Source organism: Siphateles boraxobius, unplaced genomic scaffold, assembly GCF_051911475.1.
Source record: "Siphateles boraxobius isolate OS27281-9 unplaced genomic scaffold, OSU_SipBor_1 25, whole genome shotgun sequence".
Taxonomy (NCBI): Eukaryota; Metazoa; Chordata; class Actinopteri; order Cypriniformes; family Leuciscidae; genus Siphateles; species Siphateles boraxobius.
Window position 1 is genome coordinate 1,440,525 of NW_027508866.1, and position 21,297 is coordinate 1,461,821.

Below are 21,297 nucleotides of genomic sequence, written 5' to 3' on the forward strand. Positions count from 1 at the left end.
ATTGAGATGAAAGCTTCTGCAGACCCCTTGGCCTGGACGGCCATCTAATACTACAACCCAGCCCGTCAGGGAAGCGTCTGTCGTTAGCATCCTGCGCTGGCAACACGCACCTATAGCGGGACGGTGGGACCCAAGGTGAGGAACCGGGATCTGAGCTACATAGGAAGGGTACGAAGCTTGCAGCGTGTAACGAGGTGTAGGACTGTGAAGCTTTGGGAGTGTTAATGGACTCGATCTACTCCATCTCTGTTTTGATCACCATTCTGAATCCGATCTGGATGTAATCTTTGATAAAAAACAAGATTTTCTCAGTTTTTTGCTCAATATGTTTTTTTATGAAACTTACCAACATTCATGTATTAATGTAAGAGGAATGCATGAAGCTATAATAAAATGGTTTTTTTTGTTTGTTTGTTTAAAAGAAGAGGGTCTGTTCTTTCTTTTGATATATTACATATTCATATATTCATACATAAAAATATTCTGGGGGCCATGAAACTTTTGTGAAAATTATCAAAAATGCTGGCGTGGAAAGAGTTAAATTAATGTTTTATGCCTTCATTTGATTGCCAGAAAATTTTAAATAGATAACAGAATTTCTGAGAGAAAAAAATCATTTAATAGAAATGGAAAACAATTTTAAATTAATTAATTGTTGTTTTTATGAATTCAATTAATTAGACATGCTTTTTTATTACTAAAATGTAATTAAACCAGGAAAAAAAGAAATCCGGAATTTTTTTTTATTAAATTTGGAAAAAAAAATATAACATCATTTGGGAAAAATAAAATGGATTTCAAAGGGCCCTATAATAGCAAGCTATAAACTATACTGTTATGTGCACTGCATATTGACTTATTGTGAGTACTTATAATCTGTGAATATTAAAGATTCTGTGGTTCTGTGTTGTAGGACCAGTGGAGGGTTTGTGGCTTTAAGCACAATTTCACCACAGGAGCTGTTATTGCACCCCATGACCCAGCGAACAGACAGCAGTGAAGACTACGATGCCTCTCAGGTACCAACAAAAAAAATTGTCTTATTCCTAGAAATAGTTGACAGGGATACATTCTGTGTCATATAGTATTATAACTTGTAAAAAATAAATACTGAACAATGAGTGAAGGACTTATAAACTGACGAGATATTGACTAATGTTATGCTGATTCACAGGTTGATGAATCAGGGTTGAATGGCGTGTGGGGGGAAGATCGCCCACCTGAACATGCATTCAGAACCAGACACAAGAGCTACAAAGCTGCAGGTTGGTTACTGCATTTCCCTTGTAGAGTGAGAAGACGCCGCATAACTCCAGAATACACCAGCCAACGCTTGACCAATGAGTCACCATGCAAGAGACAAGAGCTTTTAAAATGCATTAGTGTACGTCAAGCACTGTTGGTGACGAGGAGGAAGTTCTGAGAGTGCATTCGAAAATATCATACCTCGTGATATGAGCCATTTAACTTATCTCTCGCACATACTGTATAATAGCACATTAATAAGAATACATTCAGTGTCATATATCAAATCCAATGAATAACCAGAATTCAAAAATCCTTGCTTTAAGTCTTATTGAGTGCTGTAGTTAACCTGTGTTGGCTGTGTGATGTATAACATCTATCTTACAATTTACAGTGTCCCACTCAGACCAGACACAGTACATGGAAAAGGTGCGGGGACGACCAAAAGAACAACGATTCTTACTGTCCCCAGATAACTCCAACTCAAAATCCCGTTCCCGCTCTCCCAGTGAGGAGCGCATACATGGGGTTACCAGACAGGTAAACAAACGATTTAAAGACGATTTAAAGCCAGAAACATGGAAACAAGAATACAGGGAAAACCTTAGATTTCCGAGAATGTTGTCATCAACACTATGCTACAAATATTGTCCCCTGCTGGCCAGATAAAATGAAGGTAAAGCTGGTAGATGTGTTTGAAATGTGGTAACTGGTTTCTATCAGAGTTAGAGTCAAGATCAAATCTTCCAAGACACAGATCCAGACCAAAACTAGTTGATTTTTTAATTACTGAAATTGATGAAAAACTGCAACTTAATTTCAGATAGACTGATAAACATCTGCAACATATTTCCCCTCCAGCATGACAGTATCAATGTGCACAAAGCAAGGTCCATACAGATATGATTTTCTTAAGGAGCTTTCAAACAGGCAGCTTATTCTGAAACAGAGCACAGTACCCATGAAAAATTAGATGAATGTAATGCGAAAGCTAGTCTCAGCCTCAGACATCACGTCCACGCACCGTTGGCTGAACGTCTGATGCATTTGGCACACAAAATGGGAAACACTTCGGGAATTTCGAAATTGTCATCCAATTAGTTGAATTCTACAGGATTTCAAGGAGACGTGTATGTCTTTATTTGAAATTTGCAGCTCCATTGTTGCAGTAAACTCGCACAACATTCTTGAAAAGATAATTTATTAGATGTACGCTGGTCTGTTATCGTAGGCAAATTGACTTTACATTTCCATGTCCTCTAAACATGCAGCAGAACAAAATGAACTGTAATTGGTTTGCTTTACATGTCGGTCAGACTAAGAATAGGGAAATGTAGCCTTACAAGGTAACAAAATAATAATATAATTATAATTATAAAATATAATTTCATTATCTTATCTTTGTTATTAAAAATAAAAACAAAGATCCACATTATAAATACAGAAACAATATATACAAATTGAATAAACAGTGCCTAATTTTTTTCAGCCACAGGTTTAGGCCTATTGAATAAACAAATGTAAAAAATAAAACACCACATAGATTTCACTGTGTAAATTATACATTGATTCTTATTTAAGCTACTAAAGTTTTTCAGTGAAGAGCGGTGAGTTTTCTCTTTTTTTTGTTTTATTAACAATAAGGACTAGCAGCAGCCTGTTTATAATATTAGATTGCTGTCACTTTAAGAGCTCATGCAGCACGGGTACAGACACGCATCGTGTCTTTTCTCCCTACTGTCTACCTCATGTGTTTTTGAGAGTTTTACCCCAAGACGTGAAAGATAATTTAGTTCAGTACTCACACGCTTTAGGCTTTTAGTGAGCACGCGTTGCGGGTGTACAAGCTCAGAAGTTAAAATGTGATGTGAAAGTATGTCGAGCTGTAGAGTGCGGAGGTGCCAGAACTGCAAAATATAGGATGCACTGTAGCACGATAGTTTATGATATTTATTCAAATGCAGTACACATGTCGAAATGAAACGCAAAGCGGACCAGGACCTCAACGCTTTCACATATCACAAAGAAATCGAACCACAAGTGGTCTGAGTACGGTTCGCTTTTGGGACCTTTTAGGGGGGTCTGTAAGGTGGCCCAGTAGTGCACAACACAACGAAATTTAAAAAGCAAACATAAGTTCACAACACAACGAAATGAATCCACAACACAACGGAAAATGTACAACACAACGAAATAAATCGCAACACAACGAAAAATGCACAACACAACACAACGAAATAAAGTCCCGACCACTAGAGGGCTCCCGGAGCGCGGTAAAGCTAGTTTCCATGCCACTGTTGTATAGTCAGCAGTCTAAAAAATATATCAACGCCACGATTAGTTTGAACATTGACATTTATTAATTCAAAATCACCTACGTGCATTATGCATTTATACTGCTTTTATAGAATGCTTTGATGCGCTACCACAGCAATTTCTGCAATTTCCTCCAAGTTGTTAAAACATATAATTTGTATTAATTAAAATTTCTTTTAACATTCAAAAACAGAAATGTTCAAATTCCAAAGCTTGAATGTATTGGTAGTATACTAACTTACTACAGGTGATATTTTTCCAATATCTCCCTCCATTTATTTATCTCCAATAAATGTCTTTAAAAGTTTTTATTTTTTCATGTTTCAAAGGTTGTAGTTTCTATTAACCAGACTGACTCACAACAGGTGAAATGGTGCCAATAGCTCCCTGTATGCACAGTACACAATGCTTTTTATAAAAACATTAGGCCTACTGTAATTCACATAAAGTTTTTTTTGTTCATGTCCCAAAGCTTGTGGTAGGTTCCTAGTGACCAGACTGACTTATTACAGGTGAAACTGTGCCAATACCTTCCGGTAATTCTGCAATTCACCAAATGGTTTTATTTGTATTTATCAAATTATCTTTATATTTATATATATATATATAAATTATATGTTTTAACCACTTGGTGGAATTGCCAGACATTCCCAATCCCTTAGGGATCATGCGCTGTGGAAGCAGGTCAAAGCTTCACATATACACGCTGAACCGCTCCGAGAGCGTTTGGAGGGCTTAAACGAATTAGGTGTGAAAACACCCTAAATGTGAGCATCTCCCTCTACGCAAGTTTGTGCAGGTCCTCCGGCCCCCTTGCTCTCAAAGGTGATTTAAGTAGCGCATCACTATAATGTAAACATAACAGTAATATGCGGATTCAACTTTAGAGGAAAATTTATTTTTCCATACTAACATGTGTCTTGACATATATGGCTATGGCTATCAGTGCAGCAGAAAAATTAAACAAAAAACGGCAAGAACTTGAAGCATAAGAAGACGAAAAATATATGTATATTTATATTTTAAATTGTTAGTCTTATTTAGCCTTGACAAACCATGCACTGAATTCATTTAAAAAATCTATATTAGTCCACAGTTTAGTTAATTCCCTTTGATGCAATGTAATTTTCAGTTTGTGTAAGTCCACATGCATAATCAAAATGTTCTTATACGTATTTTAATGTATAAGAAATAAACACATTCTTGTTCAGTCGTGCAAGCTGTCGTGATATTCCTGTCAGTGCTTTAAATACAATGCTTATTAGTCTAAAGCCTTCATGTTTACGCTTTCTTGAGTAAACTCCATTTACCATGCTAATTTCATTAGTAATCATTTCAGCCGTGTGTTATAGTTTTTCTGACAGCGGGATGGTGCCAGAACGAAACAATCAAAAAGCATTTATATAGCTGTCAACCAAGATTTGGATATCATTTTACTTTGTTCTCATTACCAGTTTTGTCACGATCAACAGCTGGAGTGCCCATGATAGTCAGAGGGTACTCCACCTCAGACTATTGCCACATTCACGGACTCCATTTCACATAATCCATTGCTCAGTTTTTCAAAATCTCCCATGATTGTTTGCAGCTGTATCTCATTAGCCTCATTAGCTCACCCTATAACAGCCAGGTTCACCAACCCGATCTCATGAAAGTGCGTATCTATACAACAAATGTTATTTCTCATGCCGTTTATACACCAACAATAGTTTTTGTATGCATATGATACACACTTCATGGTGTGTAATACGCACACACTCCCCACCCCTAATCCTAACCGAGGGGTTTTCAGTGCGTAGCGTATGCAAGCAAAAAACATTTTTGGCGTATAATTGGCACGAGAATTAACATTCGTGGTATAGATATGCACTTTCATGAGATTGTGTTGGGTTAACTCACTCATTCTGCACTGTCTTGTTTAGTGTTACTACTGCAATTCTGAGCATTCTGTCTGTTGTTCCTGTGTTCTTGGACTTTCCTATTTGCCTGTGTTGTTTGGACTACATACTCTGTGTTTATGACCTCTTGCCTGTTTAATGGATTATGGGTAATGGAGTCTGTGAATGAGGCAATAGTCTGAGGTGGAGTACCCTCTAGTGGCTATCATGGGCACTCCAGCTGTTAATCGTGACAAGTTTAATGTGTTCAGTCGTTTAGGCTTGTTAATTGATTAATTGTTTTATTTCTTATAGTTTACAGTTATTTTTATATTTTGTGTAAATATTTATTCTGTAAATAGATATATTTTGCTGTTTTAATGTGATGTATAAATAAAAAGCTTGAAAAATAATAATTAATCGAAACATTACTGATTAATTTTAGGCACTGGCAGGGTCTCCCTCACAAAGCTTTGCTTAGGGCCCCCAGAAGTCTAGGACCGGCACGGTCTACATCCATGTTCAAAAGATTTCCCATGTCTTGTTGAACATAATATCAGAGGCAAAGGAACAAGACACAAGAGTATCAATGAGATCAGGCACTGATGTTGGGTAATGGATCTTCAGTAGGGATTCAAGCTGGTTTTGACCAGTGATGTTCTTCCCCGAGTCACTAAACTAAGTATTTATGGACTTTTAGATTTTCAGTGATTCCAGAACATTTTCAGTGAACTCTGAGCAAGGAATGGGAAAGGAAAATCCTATCTTAGTGAGGAGGTGTGGTTGACCCCGTTGCTAGGTATGAGTCATCATTTCAAAAGCCGTGATTGGTTGATCCTACAAGTTTGATGAAAATGAACTTTTGGTGATAATGAGCAGAGGATGTACTCTCAAATCAATAAACATAAGTATACAATCTAATCTTATGCAGACTGTAATTGTAAATAATATTTCACATTCAAGAAAATATCTGGAAAATGAATAGTAAGCTGTAGGGGTTATAGCCTAACATTAGAATCTAAAATATGTGAAAACTTAAGCTCATTACACCCTGTTCAAATAATGATTTGTGTCTTATTTGCTCATATTAATATCCTAGCTGGTATATTTTGTACTTTCACTCCCATATGGACCCCATTGAAAACAAGATGGCCTTTCTACAGGGGCTGTCCTTAATGAAGTAGAAATTGCAACGTTATAACTCAGTGTGGTCTTAACGAGGGTAACACGGCTCAGCTTTTATCAATGTCTGTAGCGTCTCAATAATTCCCTGTCATCCGGTGTTTGCAGGACATCTCTCCTGCCTCCTCTGTTGGCCATTTTGTGCAGCTGCTTAGGGGAACTCCTGAGCCACTAAAAGTCTTCTTCCCTGCTCTTAGCAGATCTCGCCTTAGGAGCCCTATTAAGCGCTAGGAATCTTGAGGAATAGCTTTTATATTAACTGGGATTTTCGTGTCACTTTTAGGGGAAATTCTAAGAAAACGTCATGACTCTGAGAATTTTCTGAGAATTTGGCCGCTAGGAGACACTTTTTGCACAAATATGGGCCCAGGACTGTCAGTTGAATAAACATTTAAATAATGATTATTTGCATAATTTTTAGCATCAATTTCAAGAAACCGAAATAATAGTCTTTTTGTGTGATTAGTAGGTTCATCAGTTTGAGTGGATGAGACTCGTAATAACCTACATGTCTGTTTCACTCACACAAAAATCTGATTCTGTCACTTAATAATTAGGGTAGAGAAGGGAGTATAAAAGTAAGCAGTAGAAATATAGAAAAAGCGGTTTTTACAACTTTTAGTTTCAATATGCTCAATATTAAATTGTCATTTCGAAAAGGAGTTTTGAGTTCTGGGGCCGTATTCACAACACATTTTAAGGCTAAAAGTAGCTCCTAACTGGCGAATTTAGGAGCAACTCCTAAAAATAATGGGCGTGTCACTCGTAACTTTAGGACTCCTAATTTTTTTGACTAAGAGTAATTCACGAAGCATTTTAGCCCTAAAAGTAGCACCTAAGTCTGGGACAGCTTAAAAGAAGTCGAGAGGACTCCTAACTCACTAAGACCTATTCACAAACCGCTTTTTGTGGCATTTCACGTTGCGATGTTTTGAAATGCGTATGCGGCGGCTACAGGAGCTTCCAATCACGAGGGAACAATTTTGCATTGTAGGCATAACTAGGGATGCAACAACGCCACCAACAACAACCAAAACTACTCACTGCATGTAAACTAATTGTAACATTTCATTGTGAATCAAATTAAAATGTTCTTCTCTTTGCAAACGTAGGCAGAGGCATAGTGACAGATTAATTCAATAATGTTGCAAAGATATTGCATCAATCCATATGTTTCATTAGGCTACTAGGCTATTTGTTTTTCCTTACTCTTTATTCATTTAGGCTATTTATTCAGTTATTCATCATCTTCCGTCCTTCGCACTACTTGTGTAGCGCACGCATTCTCAGACCTGTCACCTGTCACTCATCATCATAGGGGAGGTGTTTGGAATCATTCCCGCGTTACAATCATCAGCCAATCAAGGTGGTCACTTCAGTCAAGCTCGTGCATGAGTAATGACGTCATCCATAGCAACGAAGACTCACTCTTAGTTTAGGAGTTGTCATTTTTCTTTACTAAGAGTAGGTCTGAAAGGCGTTGTGAATAACTTTTAAGAGAAAACTCCTAGCTAAAATATTTTAGTGCGATTTAGGAGCACTCCTAGTGGTAAGATAAAATTCTTTGTGAATACGGCCCCTGAAGGTTACAGTAAGTTTTTGTACAAATTTGATCTCAAATAATCAAGCGAAATTTAAGTTTTTTTTTTTTTTTTGCATGTAGCTATTTCTGTTTTGGTTTTGTCAGAGACCATAAGCCAAGATCCAAATCCAAATCTGAGCAATAGCTGTTTCCATCCAAAGTTGTGAATTTAACATGTGCAAAACTGGAATATAGCATAAAAATGAATAAAGCATGTTTCCATGCTATGTGTTCAAGAGAACAAACTCTGCACTTCCTGGGAAATTGGCAGGAAATATCTGTAATAAATATGTTTAAAAAAATGACAGCACACGTTTAAAAAAAAAATCGTTTATGACATTCAGCATTTTTTTATGCGATTTCCCAAAATTTGCATAAAAATAGGTGGAACATGGTCGCAAATCAATCAGAAGAACTTTAGAATCTACCATCTTAAGTTTGATTGTTCATCTTACAATCTCTTAACTTGTAGTGGTCTGGAAACATCTTCAAATGTGACATCAATTGGATCATAGTCCTAAATACTTGACATCTGATTTCTCCTCAGGGAAACAGCTCAGAAAGCCCCGTTCCCTCCACCTCAGAGTCCAGCACGCCGAGTGGCAAGCGTCGCCTGTCCCAGACCTCCACCTGCTCACGCCCTCACATCTCCTACTCACCCTTAGTGTTACACACGCAACCTTCATCACAAGCTGATGATGACGACGATGACCCAACCGTCCAGCAGATGTTAGGGTGCTGTAGCACTGCTTTATGGGATGATGGCGCTGAAGACCAGGAAGGTAGAGTGAGACAACAGGAAAGACCCCGTTTTGAAGTGGGTGAATATCTGAGTTCATCCGCCCGCCGCTATCCTTCTGAATCCTTCCTTAACCTACAAGATGAAGAACACAGCCCGGATTCTGCTTCCCATATGGAAACTCTCACCTTTGAGGCAGCGGTGGCCACCAGCCTAGGCCGCGCGAACACGGTCAGCGCCTCGATGCGCACGAGGTCACGGGTAGGCTGGCAGGTGCCGAACGGACACTTCCGGAAGAGATTGGCACAGAGCGTATCTCTCGCTGGCGGCGAAGCTCTCAGCGATGCAGAAGACGAAAAATACTAGATTGGTTAGTAGAACAGAGACACAACGGGACAAATGTAGATTTCGAGGAGAGCACTAAGGTGGATGCTGATCTTCACAATATTCATGCAGTGTTTTATAGATATACTAATTAAATGTGTTCAATGAAATGAGGAACAGAATTTATAAAACAACCCCATGCATTTACATTTAAGGCCCAATTCAGGTATTAAGCGCTTTATTTACAGTTGGGGATAGTGAGATGATGGTTTAAAGCGCTTAAATGTTTCTTACATTTAATGTCTTTTTTTTCTACAAAAATTCCATTGTTTCTAATTCATCTCTGTGCCACATTATTGAAATTTCTTAATAATGCAAATACTTTGTTTGAAGTTTAAATTCAATTTCTACATTGAATAGGCCAGCGCAACGAAATGAAACATGACTTCCAAAGTTCAGTTCATAATATGAAGTACTCTATTTAACGAAACAATGTCAAAAATAAATGGAAAAAAATCATGTTTCTTTAAAATAGCTGTAAAATCTTTTTGCATTTTCTTTTTAACAATGAGGCTTTAATTATTAAATGTTGAAATTTAGTTTAGCCGAATGTCTTATACAGGTGTTCTGAGAAAGGGGAAAGGTTAAATCTGATGTCAGTCAATTCAGGAATTGTTTTTAAAAGACAAAAGATTTCTTCTCTGAAAAATATGTAATATTGAATCTTTCTTTCAGGCTACTTGGAATTTGGATTTTTGTTACTGAATTTGAATGGATAAGCATCCGTATAACTGTATGTTTAAACTAATAAAATATTGTCTTTTTACCCTGTTTTAGTTATCTGCTGTTTTTGATTTTTGTTAGTATTTCTCTTATTTGAGTTTTCAACAATGTAATCTCTTGCTAATATAATTTCCCCCCCAAAACAAGCTTATCCATTTTGTAAAATTGTATTAGGCTACTGGTTGATAGGCAGTGGTTGGCAAAGGCTATTTTTAGTAATCCAGCTCACCATTACTCAGATATTTTACTAATTTTACCATTACCAAGCTAGCAGATGTCAAGTTGTCACTGACCTGTTTGAACAACTTTACTTTTGAAATGCATTATGGGTATTTTCTAGCTGTTGAATGTACATCAGTTGTACATTTGTTATTGTGATGCTTTATGGGAATGAATGTGTGCACTCGATAGCATCCACTGGTTTCAGACACCACAACAGATGGCTGTTCCCTCAAATTGGGGGTGATTTCAGACAGCCACCATCTTGTGAGCCAATCTGGGCAGTACAGCTTTTGATATTCACATGGAGAATTTGGGCCAAACCAGTCACAATGCTGGCATTGCTGGTAGAGGTAAAAGGGTTTTCAAAACAAGTTAGTTGCATTTGGTTATTTCCTGGCTGATGTGCTGCAGGAGATAGCAACATCAATCAGACTTTTCAGATGGCAGACCTGTTGCTGTAATTGAGAGCAGTTTGACCAGTCATGACAACATGAAAACCAACACTCTCCAAGACAGTATTCTGGAAATTTTCATCACAAAGGGTATGAAAACGAACTCCTGGTGCTCATGCCACAACATTTTTTAGGGCATTGACTTGAGAGGTGAAAGAGACCATCTAAGAACATACATGGTCAACCTGTGTCAAACACCTTCATGCTAAAGTGGATATCCTGCTTGGAGTTAAAAGGGGTCACCATGCACAAGCTGTGATGTCAACATGTGCATTAACCACTACAAGTGGTTGACAGACCTGACAGTAACATAGACATGACAGTCTGAACGAGACAGATCCGATCTTTTCAAATGTGACCCAGGCCATTTGGATAGTGGCCCAAATCCGATATGTGTCCGATCTTTTGAAATGCGACTTCAATCTGAACGGCCAGGTCACATGTATCCAGCCCGCACGTCCTTGATATGCGACAAACGTCATAATTCTGCGTTGAAGTGGGCGGGAATGAGAAGATAAACAACAACTATGGCGGACGATGCTGAGACCAGTCAATGGAAGGGAAGCAAGGTTTCTGATTTAATTAATATTTGGGGGACAGCTCTATTCAGGCCATGTTTAGCTACTTCCGCAAACAACAAGTGACGTCGTTGACCGTTGAGTACTCTTCTGCGCATGCGGGTCACTTCTGGGTCATTTCACGTTCACGTTCACACAGGAGATCACAAAAGGTCGCAATTAATTCGAAATGTGAACGGCATTGCAAAAAAATAAGATTTTTTCAAAAAATCGGAATTAAGCCCCTGCAGTGTGAACGAGGCCATAGTGTCAGCCCAGATCCGGCCCACATCTGAATTCCACACGGCTCAGATATGGGCCGGATCTGGGCCGACACTATTTTGATGTCTGGGAGAAAACAACTCAAACTATTGTACTGCAACAAGGAGCTGAAGGTCCTCACTGACTGGTTCAGAGAGAAGATAGTTCAATCTGGACGTCAAGTTGAAGAAATCTCTAGGGAATAGAGACGCTTGAAAAGGCGAGTGTCTATTGATCTTCATGGACCTGTACCAGCCACTGCTGCTGAAGCAACCCTACAGAGATGTGATGCAAAACATTCTTGTTCAGATTCTTCTTGTTCTGCCAATCAGCTCTGCTACCAGTGAAAGAGCCTACAGTGCCCAAAAGAGAATAAACTCAGATGTCTCTCATCCTTTCAGACATGATCCTCATTTCAACAGAAGGCTCAGAGCTTCAGCAGTAACCTAGGCTGTAGCTTCTAGGGGCCCCCATGATCAGGGTGCTTCTGTAATCATTCCACTGGACGCGAGCTTGACGAACCCAAGTACAGTTTATTCAAAAAACTAAATACAAAAACAAAGGCAATGCATGTCATGGACAAACAATACTTGGCAAAGACACACGGCTAACATGAGGGCTTAAATACACGCAAGACTAATGACTGAACAAGACACACCTGTGCACAATGAACCAACGACAACACAGAACCAAGCGGCAACATTCTAATCTGAAAAATGAAGCCTACCCGGAAGTGCGAAAAACTGCAATACATCGAAAATCCGCTAGGGGCAGATCCCAAAAGGGAGCAAATGTCCATAGACCCCCATGTTAAAATGTCCGTTTTCACAGCATAAATTCATGTTTTTACAGGTTGGTCCTGTAGTGTTACAAATTTATTAAATGTTTTTAGGTTCCAATACAATAGTATATACACTGAGAAAGTTTAGTAGACTGAATTTAGCATTTGAAGTGTAAATGATGATATCAGAATTATCAGTAAGATGTTGGGTTAGACTTGGGTAAGATTTTTGGACGAAGCAGACTACAGCAAATAAAGAATCCTGCTTAAAAGATAAGCCAAGTTTCCTGGGCCCGTATTCATAAAGATTCTAAGAATCCTCTCAGAAAACTCTTAATTTAGCTTAAAATCTTTTACGTAGGAGTCTTAGCTTAGGAGCGATTCGGGACCGATCTGAGAGCAACTCTGAGTAAGGAAAAGACATAAACTTTTATCTTAGTGAGGAGGCGGGGCTGACCCCGTTGCTATGTATGACACAATCTTTTGAAGACTGTGATTGGTTGGTTGTCGAAGAAGGAAAAAAAGAGTGATTTTAAGTATAGGGCCTATTCTAAGCCTTCACATTGAAATTACATGCGTAATTTTTCCTATTCGACCATTCTCATACACACATACACACACACACACATTATATATGTGTATATAAATCCTTTTTTTATTTACCATACTGTTAATTTCCTATAAGGTATTTGATTTGATTAGAATGATACAAATTGTTCCAGTCTATTTAAGTGGTGGTTTGAATGTTGGTTTTAATGTAGCAAACATGGAATAAAAAAACAAGAAAGCTCAACTGGACAGAGGAACAGTGTTTACTGTGAGCCCAGTTTGTGGATGAACACAAGGCCATCCTTAAAGGAAAATCAGGCCGGGTGTCACAGCACAGAAGCAGATGTGGGAGCTTATAGCGGTTAATAATACATTATTTACGGTTCATTCCCACTGCTTGTGGGGAAGCCTGCTATATTCATAAATGCATTTTTTTGAGCCTGCAACGTCGGAATATCCAGTCGAAACAAAATGAACTGCGACACAATAAGAGGTTCTGGAATGCTGTAATTGTTTGTGATCACTCTGCTTACAGAAGGTTGTGACAGAACCAAATCATCACTGCTGCATTGATGCATTTTCCCAGCTGCCAAATATCTTAATGTACAGTAGTGATTTAATTTCTGGCACTACGCCACTCCTGCGCTGTGTCGGAGATGGTATTGTGTCTCTAATAAAATCGGTCACAAACATGATCCCTGCACGATCTAATCTATAGTGTCTTATTAACTCACTGTCATCTATTGTCTGAAACACATTTCTTCTCCCTCTTCGTCTTTCTGCCATTTTCTCCTCTGCTAAAGAAACTCTTAAGCCTCTTAAAAGTCGTAATCCGTGCTCCTAACAATTTTGACCGTAAGACCTCTTTTAAGGGTTAAGATGCTTTCTGAATTACTTTTTTCTTTACTAGGATTTTTTCTTTAATTTTAAGAGTAAACGCCCACATTTCTAAGAATGTTCTTAGTATTTTGTCGCTAGGAGCTACTCTTTGCATTAAGATTCTTTATGAATATGGGCCCTGGGCCCGTATGTATAAAACTTCTAAGAAATGCTCTTAAGAATAGTCTTAAGCTTTGACTTAAGTTTCAAAAAATACTTAGTAAAAAGTAGGACTTCTCTAAGAGTAGGAGACTTTTATAAAGCAGCTAAAAGCAACTTTCAGTAAAGTATAAGACTGATTCTTAAGTGCTGACTGAAGTGGCACTTAAGTGCTGCAAACTAAGGACTACAATGTTGTTAACCCAAAATGGCCGCCCTTAATCACTAATTAAGCCAATAGTGAACCAGCAAGGGTGAGGTCACAGCAGCATGACACCAATCATTTAATGTAATTATAATAAAATAATTTAATTAAGACACTGAAACTTTAATATTTAAATGTATTTTTTTTAAATTGCTTTGCATTGTGCCAAATTATCACAAATTAGTATTGAAGGAAAATTGACAGATTCACGCTTTATTCAAATAGTATTAAAAATGTGTTAAATATTTTGTAAGCGTATTGTGTAGTTGTGCCTGGAGTCAATTGTTTATTTGTGATAACACAATGAAACATTCCAAATTGTACTGACATATTTTTTAGCCAGGCTGTCATAAAAAGATATTATGAACACGTGAAACAACAACAAAGGACAATTAAATATGTTGCAGACAATGTATGATTTTTTTTTTCTCCTGTGAGCTTTTTAGTTTTTCTAAAACCTGTAGCTGTAGTTTGCCCTTTTTGTCACTTAATATTCAACAATATTATTGATTTCCTGCATTGACACCATTATATGAGAACAGAACTGAGCTGGACGATGACATCACTGTTTTCACCAGAGTGTGACATCACTGTTTTCACCAGAGTGTAGATAAATTAACTAAATAGATAACTAATGATTTTTACAGTGGAAATTAAAGCTTTAACGTAAGTTTCTGCCAGGAAGACTAAATTATCACGTCACTTAAGTCCGCTCGGTAACGTTACAAAGCGGACCTAACAGTAGGCCTACTGATCCACTTGTCCGTGCGACACTTCTGTCGCGCCGCACTCCACTTTGGGGACGTTCGAAAAGTCCCTTGTTTGCCTTTTAATCTATCCGATCGTGTTCTAATACTTGTAGTATAAAAGATCGGTAGGCCTACTTACACACGTCCGAGTTCGAAGATGCTGGCGCCTACATTCCCCTGCATCCTACCCATCCATCCTACCCATCACCACCAGGATGGTCCCTTCCCATACTGTCCCTCCCGGGGGTCCTTCATCTGTCCATACCTCATACCTCCCGGGGGTCCTTCATCTGTCCATACCTGCGCCCCTGCCTTCATCCTCAGCCAGGAAATGCAGTTTCCGTACCCTCGGATCGCGAGTTACGGACGCAACTTTATAACACTTTATAACACAATACGTGCTTGCTGGGCTGTTAATAAATGTATATAGTTTGTCTATAGAAATAAAAGTGACTTGAAATAATTGTGTCAGATAAATACATTCTCTAAGTTTAGTGTTTTGTTCTTCCCTCATATTTTAAAATATTTAAAATATATATATATATATATATTTTCCTGATAATTTGATGGTTTAAGAAAACTTGTAGGGTCATTAAAAAAAAAAACTCTGCACATCACTTTTTGTCACCACTGTATATTTGGTGTGGTCAGTGTCACAATTGTGCTATTCAAGAGCCTGCTAACTGTGGACTGGAGGGCCCCGAGTCATCACAGGTGCACTGCTGCATTCCAGTCGCCCAAAAATATAATTATTACTTTCTTTTCATTGCTATAAAATTTCTTAAAGGTAAGTTTAAAAAATAATACCTTGATGATTAAACTTTTTTAGCATTCGATCAACTCATTTAACTACAATACATCATATTTTCGTTGAAAAGCGCAATGCTGCGTCCACTCTGCTGCCATCTTGTTACTCCTAACTAGGTTAGGAGACCTCTACAGCTCTCTTAAATTATTTAGGAGCTGAGACCAAGTCTTAACACTTAGGAACCTTCATGAATCACACTTATTCTTAAGTTTAGGAATAAGAGTAAAATTATGTAATACTTAGAATTTTGACAGACTTGAGAGAAAAATTTTACTCTGAGAGGCTTTATACATACGGGCCCTGGTCTTCGCTTCTGAGTTTTTCTACACTTAAGAAGAACAAGGTTTACAACAGTCCTATGGACTTTTATTGTATTTTTCGATAGCTTCCGAGTGCCTGACAACTGTGAGGGGGTGAATTTTTTTCTAACTCGTTAGTTTAGATCGTATTTAGATATAAAATGTATGACAAATAAGGACGTGGTTAACTTTGATTGACAGCGTGATTGACAGCTGATAACGGGCTGCGTCGAGTGGAATTCCTGAAATTTGACGTCTCGGCCATGATCTGGCACAACACATCATACCACCTCTGTATCCTTTCTGAAAAGATTTTCCAAGGTGGCGCCGCCCATACCCCCCATAAACGACTTCAAAACCGTTCTTCGGAAAGTCTATGGGTGACGTCACAGACGCTTTGTCCATATTTTTAACAGTCTATGCACAGAACACATGGCAGGGTCACATGATTGCCAGGAAATCACATGACAAGACATGAAACATGACTGACATGAAACATTAACCAAAAACAAAACAACCTGTGACATATCCCCACCTCTATGGGCGGCTCCCGAGAACCAACATAAAACCAAAACACAACAAGATTCCAGGAGGGCAGTCTTGGGGTAGGGATGGCAGGTCAGGCCCGTGCAGGGGAATAGGGCTAGGACTGTGGCGTGGGCGGTCCTGTATTATGGCATGGCGGGCCTGGGTCGTGGAGCGTGGGCGGACCTGGTCCGTGGAGCGTGGGCAGACGTGGAGCATGGGTGTGGCCCTCTTGGCAGAGGGTTCTGGCGTGGCAGCTGCCATCTTGGCAGGAGACTCTGGAGAGGGGGGCCCTCTTGGCAGGAGACTCTGGAACGGCGGCCATCTTAGATGGGGCATCTGGCTCGGCTGGCTCACTGGTTGGAGTTGATGTGTGTGGGCAGCACACATAGCTGTGGCTATGATGATCAATGCCGCATTGTCCGGAGCTGACACAGCCATGGCAGATATGGCATGAACAGTCTCTGGCTCGGCGAGGATGATGTGAAGAGTCTCTGACACGGTAGGTACTGTGGAATTACAGGGCTCCTCATCCGCAAATCCCACAGTAAATGAGCCGCTCAACAGAAGGGTATGTAGGGTATATAAATTCAATATATTGAATTAATGAGTCCAGTGAGGGGTATTGTCAGGCATGAATTAAATCCATTTAAAAAAATGTCCTTTAATGCAATATTGTTGAAGTCCACCTGGGACCACAGTCCACAAAATTCCTCCACATATTCCTCAATATTGAGGTCACTGTGACGAAGCCACTGTAGTCAGTCAAGTGAGGGCTTAAATACACACAAGACGAATGACTGAACAAGACACACCTGTGAACAATGAACCTGTGACAACATTACAACACAGAACACATGGCAAGATCACATGAGGGCCAGGGAATCACATGTCAAGCCATGAAACAAGACTGACATAAAACATGAACCAAAATCCAAAACAACCTGTGACAGCTTCTGTTCAGCGCTTTTTGCTAATATTTTCTGATTAATCTATTTCTGCAGTACTAGTAATTGCTAGTGTAATTGGATGTAGGTTTTAAAGTAACGGATGATAGATTAATGTCCCATCCCTACATCAGTTTTAGTTGTAAACTCACACCACACCTGTTACCACTGCTATTGAGGACTAAGGAGCACTCATTTTCTGAGCTGGCGCTTGTTAAGAACAGGTACTGTTAATCTGACAATGCTCAACACACTTGGATCAGAGCCCTGTTAATGCTTGGTAATGTAAAGCCATTTAACCATGCCAGTAAATAGACCTACTTGAATGATTTTCAAACAGGGGGCGAGACCACACTTCTATTCATGGCATGTAAACACTCAGTTATATATTCTGAAATATAGCCCTGGTTGTCAGTGTTCTTATTACTTTCGTGTGACTGATCAAGCTATTATATCTAGCTATGAGTAACAAAATGCCAGAGAAATCCCTGAGCCTAGGGCCCTGTGTAAACCTTAATCCAAACCGCCCCTGCATTACAATTATTTAAATTCTCAGCGTTAAGGGGTGATATGGTATCATATTACACAGTAGGCTGCATTTAAATGAACGTTCATTTAAACTAAAAGTTCTTCTTTGGCAAAATTGCATTTCCTTAATAGCCTAAACAAAGGCTCCATCTAAACAAAAATGTACCTCTTTGTACCTCCCTTCAAACTTAAATGGGAATGTCACTGTTTCCGTCACTGGAACTTCTCGAAAACACACACACACACACACACAAAATAAATGAAAAATGTTCAGCCCAAGCACAGGCTGGATAGGCTATTTTTTTTACATACATAGTTGAAAACTTAAAAATAAAAGAGTGACACATGTTCATTGTGTTAATGTCACAGCTGTGCTCACTTCCATGTCTGCTATGCTCCCGTTTGCCTGTGTTCTCTTTAGTCTCCTAGATACTCATTTTAATCTTGTTTGTTACTATGGTTACTCATCAGTTCTCATTCCCCTCTCCTGTGTTTATTAAATCATCTTGGTTTGCACTTAGAAAATATTGGCCTGTGTTTCTGTTCCCCTTTTCAGTTCTGGTTAACGTTTATGCAGAGTTTGGTTATGTTTTTCTTCTGTTAATAAATGGTAAATGGACTGCATTTATATAGCGCTTTCTGCAGAAAGCATTTCCAATTCAATCACTCATTCATACACCGACGGCGGTGTCAGCCATGCAAGGCACCATCCAGCTCGTCAGGAGCAGCTGGGGTTAGGTGTCTTGCTCATGGACACCTCGACACTTGGTCAGGTGAAACCGGGGATGGAACCACCAACCTTCCGGTTTGTGACTTTCTTTGCTGGACTATTCTATTCGTTTTTGCATACTAGCCCAAAAGAATCCCTCAGATGACGGGACCCTAAAATCAATATTCTGGATAGGGGCTAATTGCCATCATCCTCGTGACTTACCAGACAAGATGGAGGGGGCATGGAGGGAGGCAATCTTCCGTTGTCTGGAGAGGATGTACCCCCAATCTACACCAGCACCTGAATCAGCAACCCCAGAGCCCAGCCCACAACCACTCTGCAACACGGATCACACGGATCCATCAACCCTCCGTCTCCACCCAGTACTCTTTCCCCATTGGCAACGCCTCCATCCCCATGGAGGCTTTTGCTGTTCCACCATGGCTTTTCCCTCCGGCAAAGCCACCATGGGACCCTATCTGGCTGTGCATCTGGGTTTCGTCCGTCATCTCCTGTTCGACCCTGGCCATTCCTACCATCATCTCCTCCCTGTCTTCTGCTGTCTGCCTGCCTGCCTTTTGCCAGCCTTTCGTCCGCCTCCTAAGCCGCCTCCTTCTCCGCTCCACGGCGCGAGGCCACGCCTTCTCGAGGGGGACGTGATGACACAGCTATGCTCATTTTAATTTTATTTTCACTCTGTCTACATATACACACACACACACATATATATATATATATATATATATATATATATACATTGGTATGAAAAAGTTTGGGCACCCCTGTAAATTTTCATGATTTTCTTTTAGAAATCATTGGTTGTCTGGATAAGAAATTTAAATTAATTATATCTAACGCATTCTCATCCTTTGGCGTCATATGTGAAGCCATATGACAAAACGGCGAAATACTACGCACATGGCACCCTTTATCGTCAATATAACACGCACTGTGATGGGTAGGTTTAGGTGTGGGGTAGGGTCTGCGTCTCATATTCACGCTAAAGGATGCCAGTCAACTTTATGACGCCTTGGGTTCGCGTGTTATATTCACGCTAAAGGGTGCCATGTGCGTAGTATTTCGCCGTTTTGTCATATGGCGTCACATATGCCGCCAAAGGATGAGAACGGGCTCATATATCCTATAGGAGACAAACACGGTGATATTTGAGAAGTGAAATAAAGTTTATATGATTTGGAAAGTGTGCAAGAATTATTTAAACTAAATTAGGCATGTGCATAACAGTCACAGTCGACCCACAGACCAGCTCCAAAGACCTACAACATCATCTTGCGGCAGATGGTGTCAATGTGCATCGTTCAACTATTCAGCGCACTTTACACAAGGAGATGCTGTATGGGCGAGTAATGCGGAAAAAGCCTTTTCTCAGCACACGCCACAAACGGTGTCGCTTGAGGTATTGTTACGGCGTCCAGTCTCCCTGAGTCCATCATTTCTCAACCACGAGCGCCCTCTCCTGAGTTCTAGTGTGTTGCATACTCTCTTATTAGTATGCATCATCTGCGCTGTGACTACCTTCACCTGTTCTGCATTAATCATTGCTCAGCCTCTATCTGCCTCATTGACTTAGTGTTCATTGCGAAGTATTGCCTCTCTATGTGTGCATGTCCGAGCCGTTTCTGTGTATTTCTGATCCTCACTATACTAACCTACTCTGATTGCCTGCAGCCATCCTCTCGACCCTCTGCCTGATCCGGACACTGATTCAAGCCGCCTGCCAAGACCTTTATGCCTGTTCCAGTTTGCTGCATGCACGCCGCCTGCCTCCGACTTCCAGCCTGATTTCACCCTGCTGCCTGCGCAACCTCATCAGTGGCTACCTGAGTTTATTTCTGACTGTGTCTTTGAGTTATCCTCCAAGAATTCCTGAGTTTATTTCTGTCTGCCTTTGAGTTATTAAAGTAGTTGCAAATGGATCTGCCTCAGCCTTCTGACTCGTTACAGAATACTTCGCCACACAAGGATCCAGCAACTATGACTGCATTAGCCGCAGCGTTCAATTCACAAGCCTCGCAACTGGCTTCCCATCACCATCAGCTTACACGTCTTACAGCTGTGACGGAGGAACTGGTAAAGGCTGTACAAGCTCTACGTACCTCTTCCTCGGGCGCTTCTTCTGATTCTGTCTCTCCGTCGCCGGCACCGATGTCTCCACGACAGACCACCGCGAGCCCTCGACTCGCGTTACCGGAAAAGTTTGACGGTAATCCAGGTCAATGCAAGGGATTCATCCTTCAATGTTCTCTGTTTCTGAGCCAACAGCCTTCTCAACACCCAACGGACGCCAGCAAGATCCATTTCGTCTCCTCCCTGCTGACCGGCCGCGCACTGGATTGGATGACGGCCGTTTGGAGAACGGATGGCACTGCATTCCGCTCGTACGACGCGTTTCTTCAGGAATTCCAGGCCGTCTTCGAACATTCCAAAGAGGGGAAGGGAGCGGAGGATTTGCTACTGGAACTCACGCAAGGACGTAATTCTGCAGCTGAGTATGCACTAGAATTCCGCACTTTTGCCGCGCAAACTAACTGGACTGATGATTCCCTCAAAGTGATTTTCCGGCGTGGTCTGAGTCACGTGTTACAGGCAGAGCTG

At 40.1% G+C, this 21,297-nt stretch overlaps 1 protein-coding gene across 2 annotated transcripts in view; it reads left to right on the forward strand.

The window, feature by feature from the left end:
* cacna1eb (calcium channel, voltage-dependent, R type, alpha 1E subunit b) overlaps positions 1–10,096 on the forward strand; it is a 131,008-nt gene extending 120,912 nt beyond the window's left edge. For both annotated transcript variants that reach the window (XM_077242049.1, XM_077242050.1), the window contains 4 exons: positions 914–1,019; positions 1,175–1,265; positions 1,640–1,785; positions 8,750–10,096. In XM_077242049.1, the coding sequence (XP_077098164.1) occupies positions 914–1,019; positions 1,175–1,265; positions 1,640–1,785; positions 8,750–9,307 (901 nt within the window). In that variant the 3' untranslated portion in view covers positions 9,308–10,096. The remainder of the gene's footprint in view (positions 1–913; positions 1,020–1,174; positions 1,266–1,639; positions 1,786–8,749) is intronic.
* Positions 10,097–21,297: the final 11,201 nt, after the last annotated feature.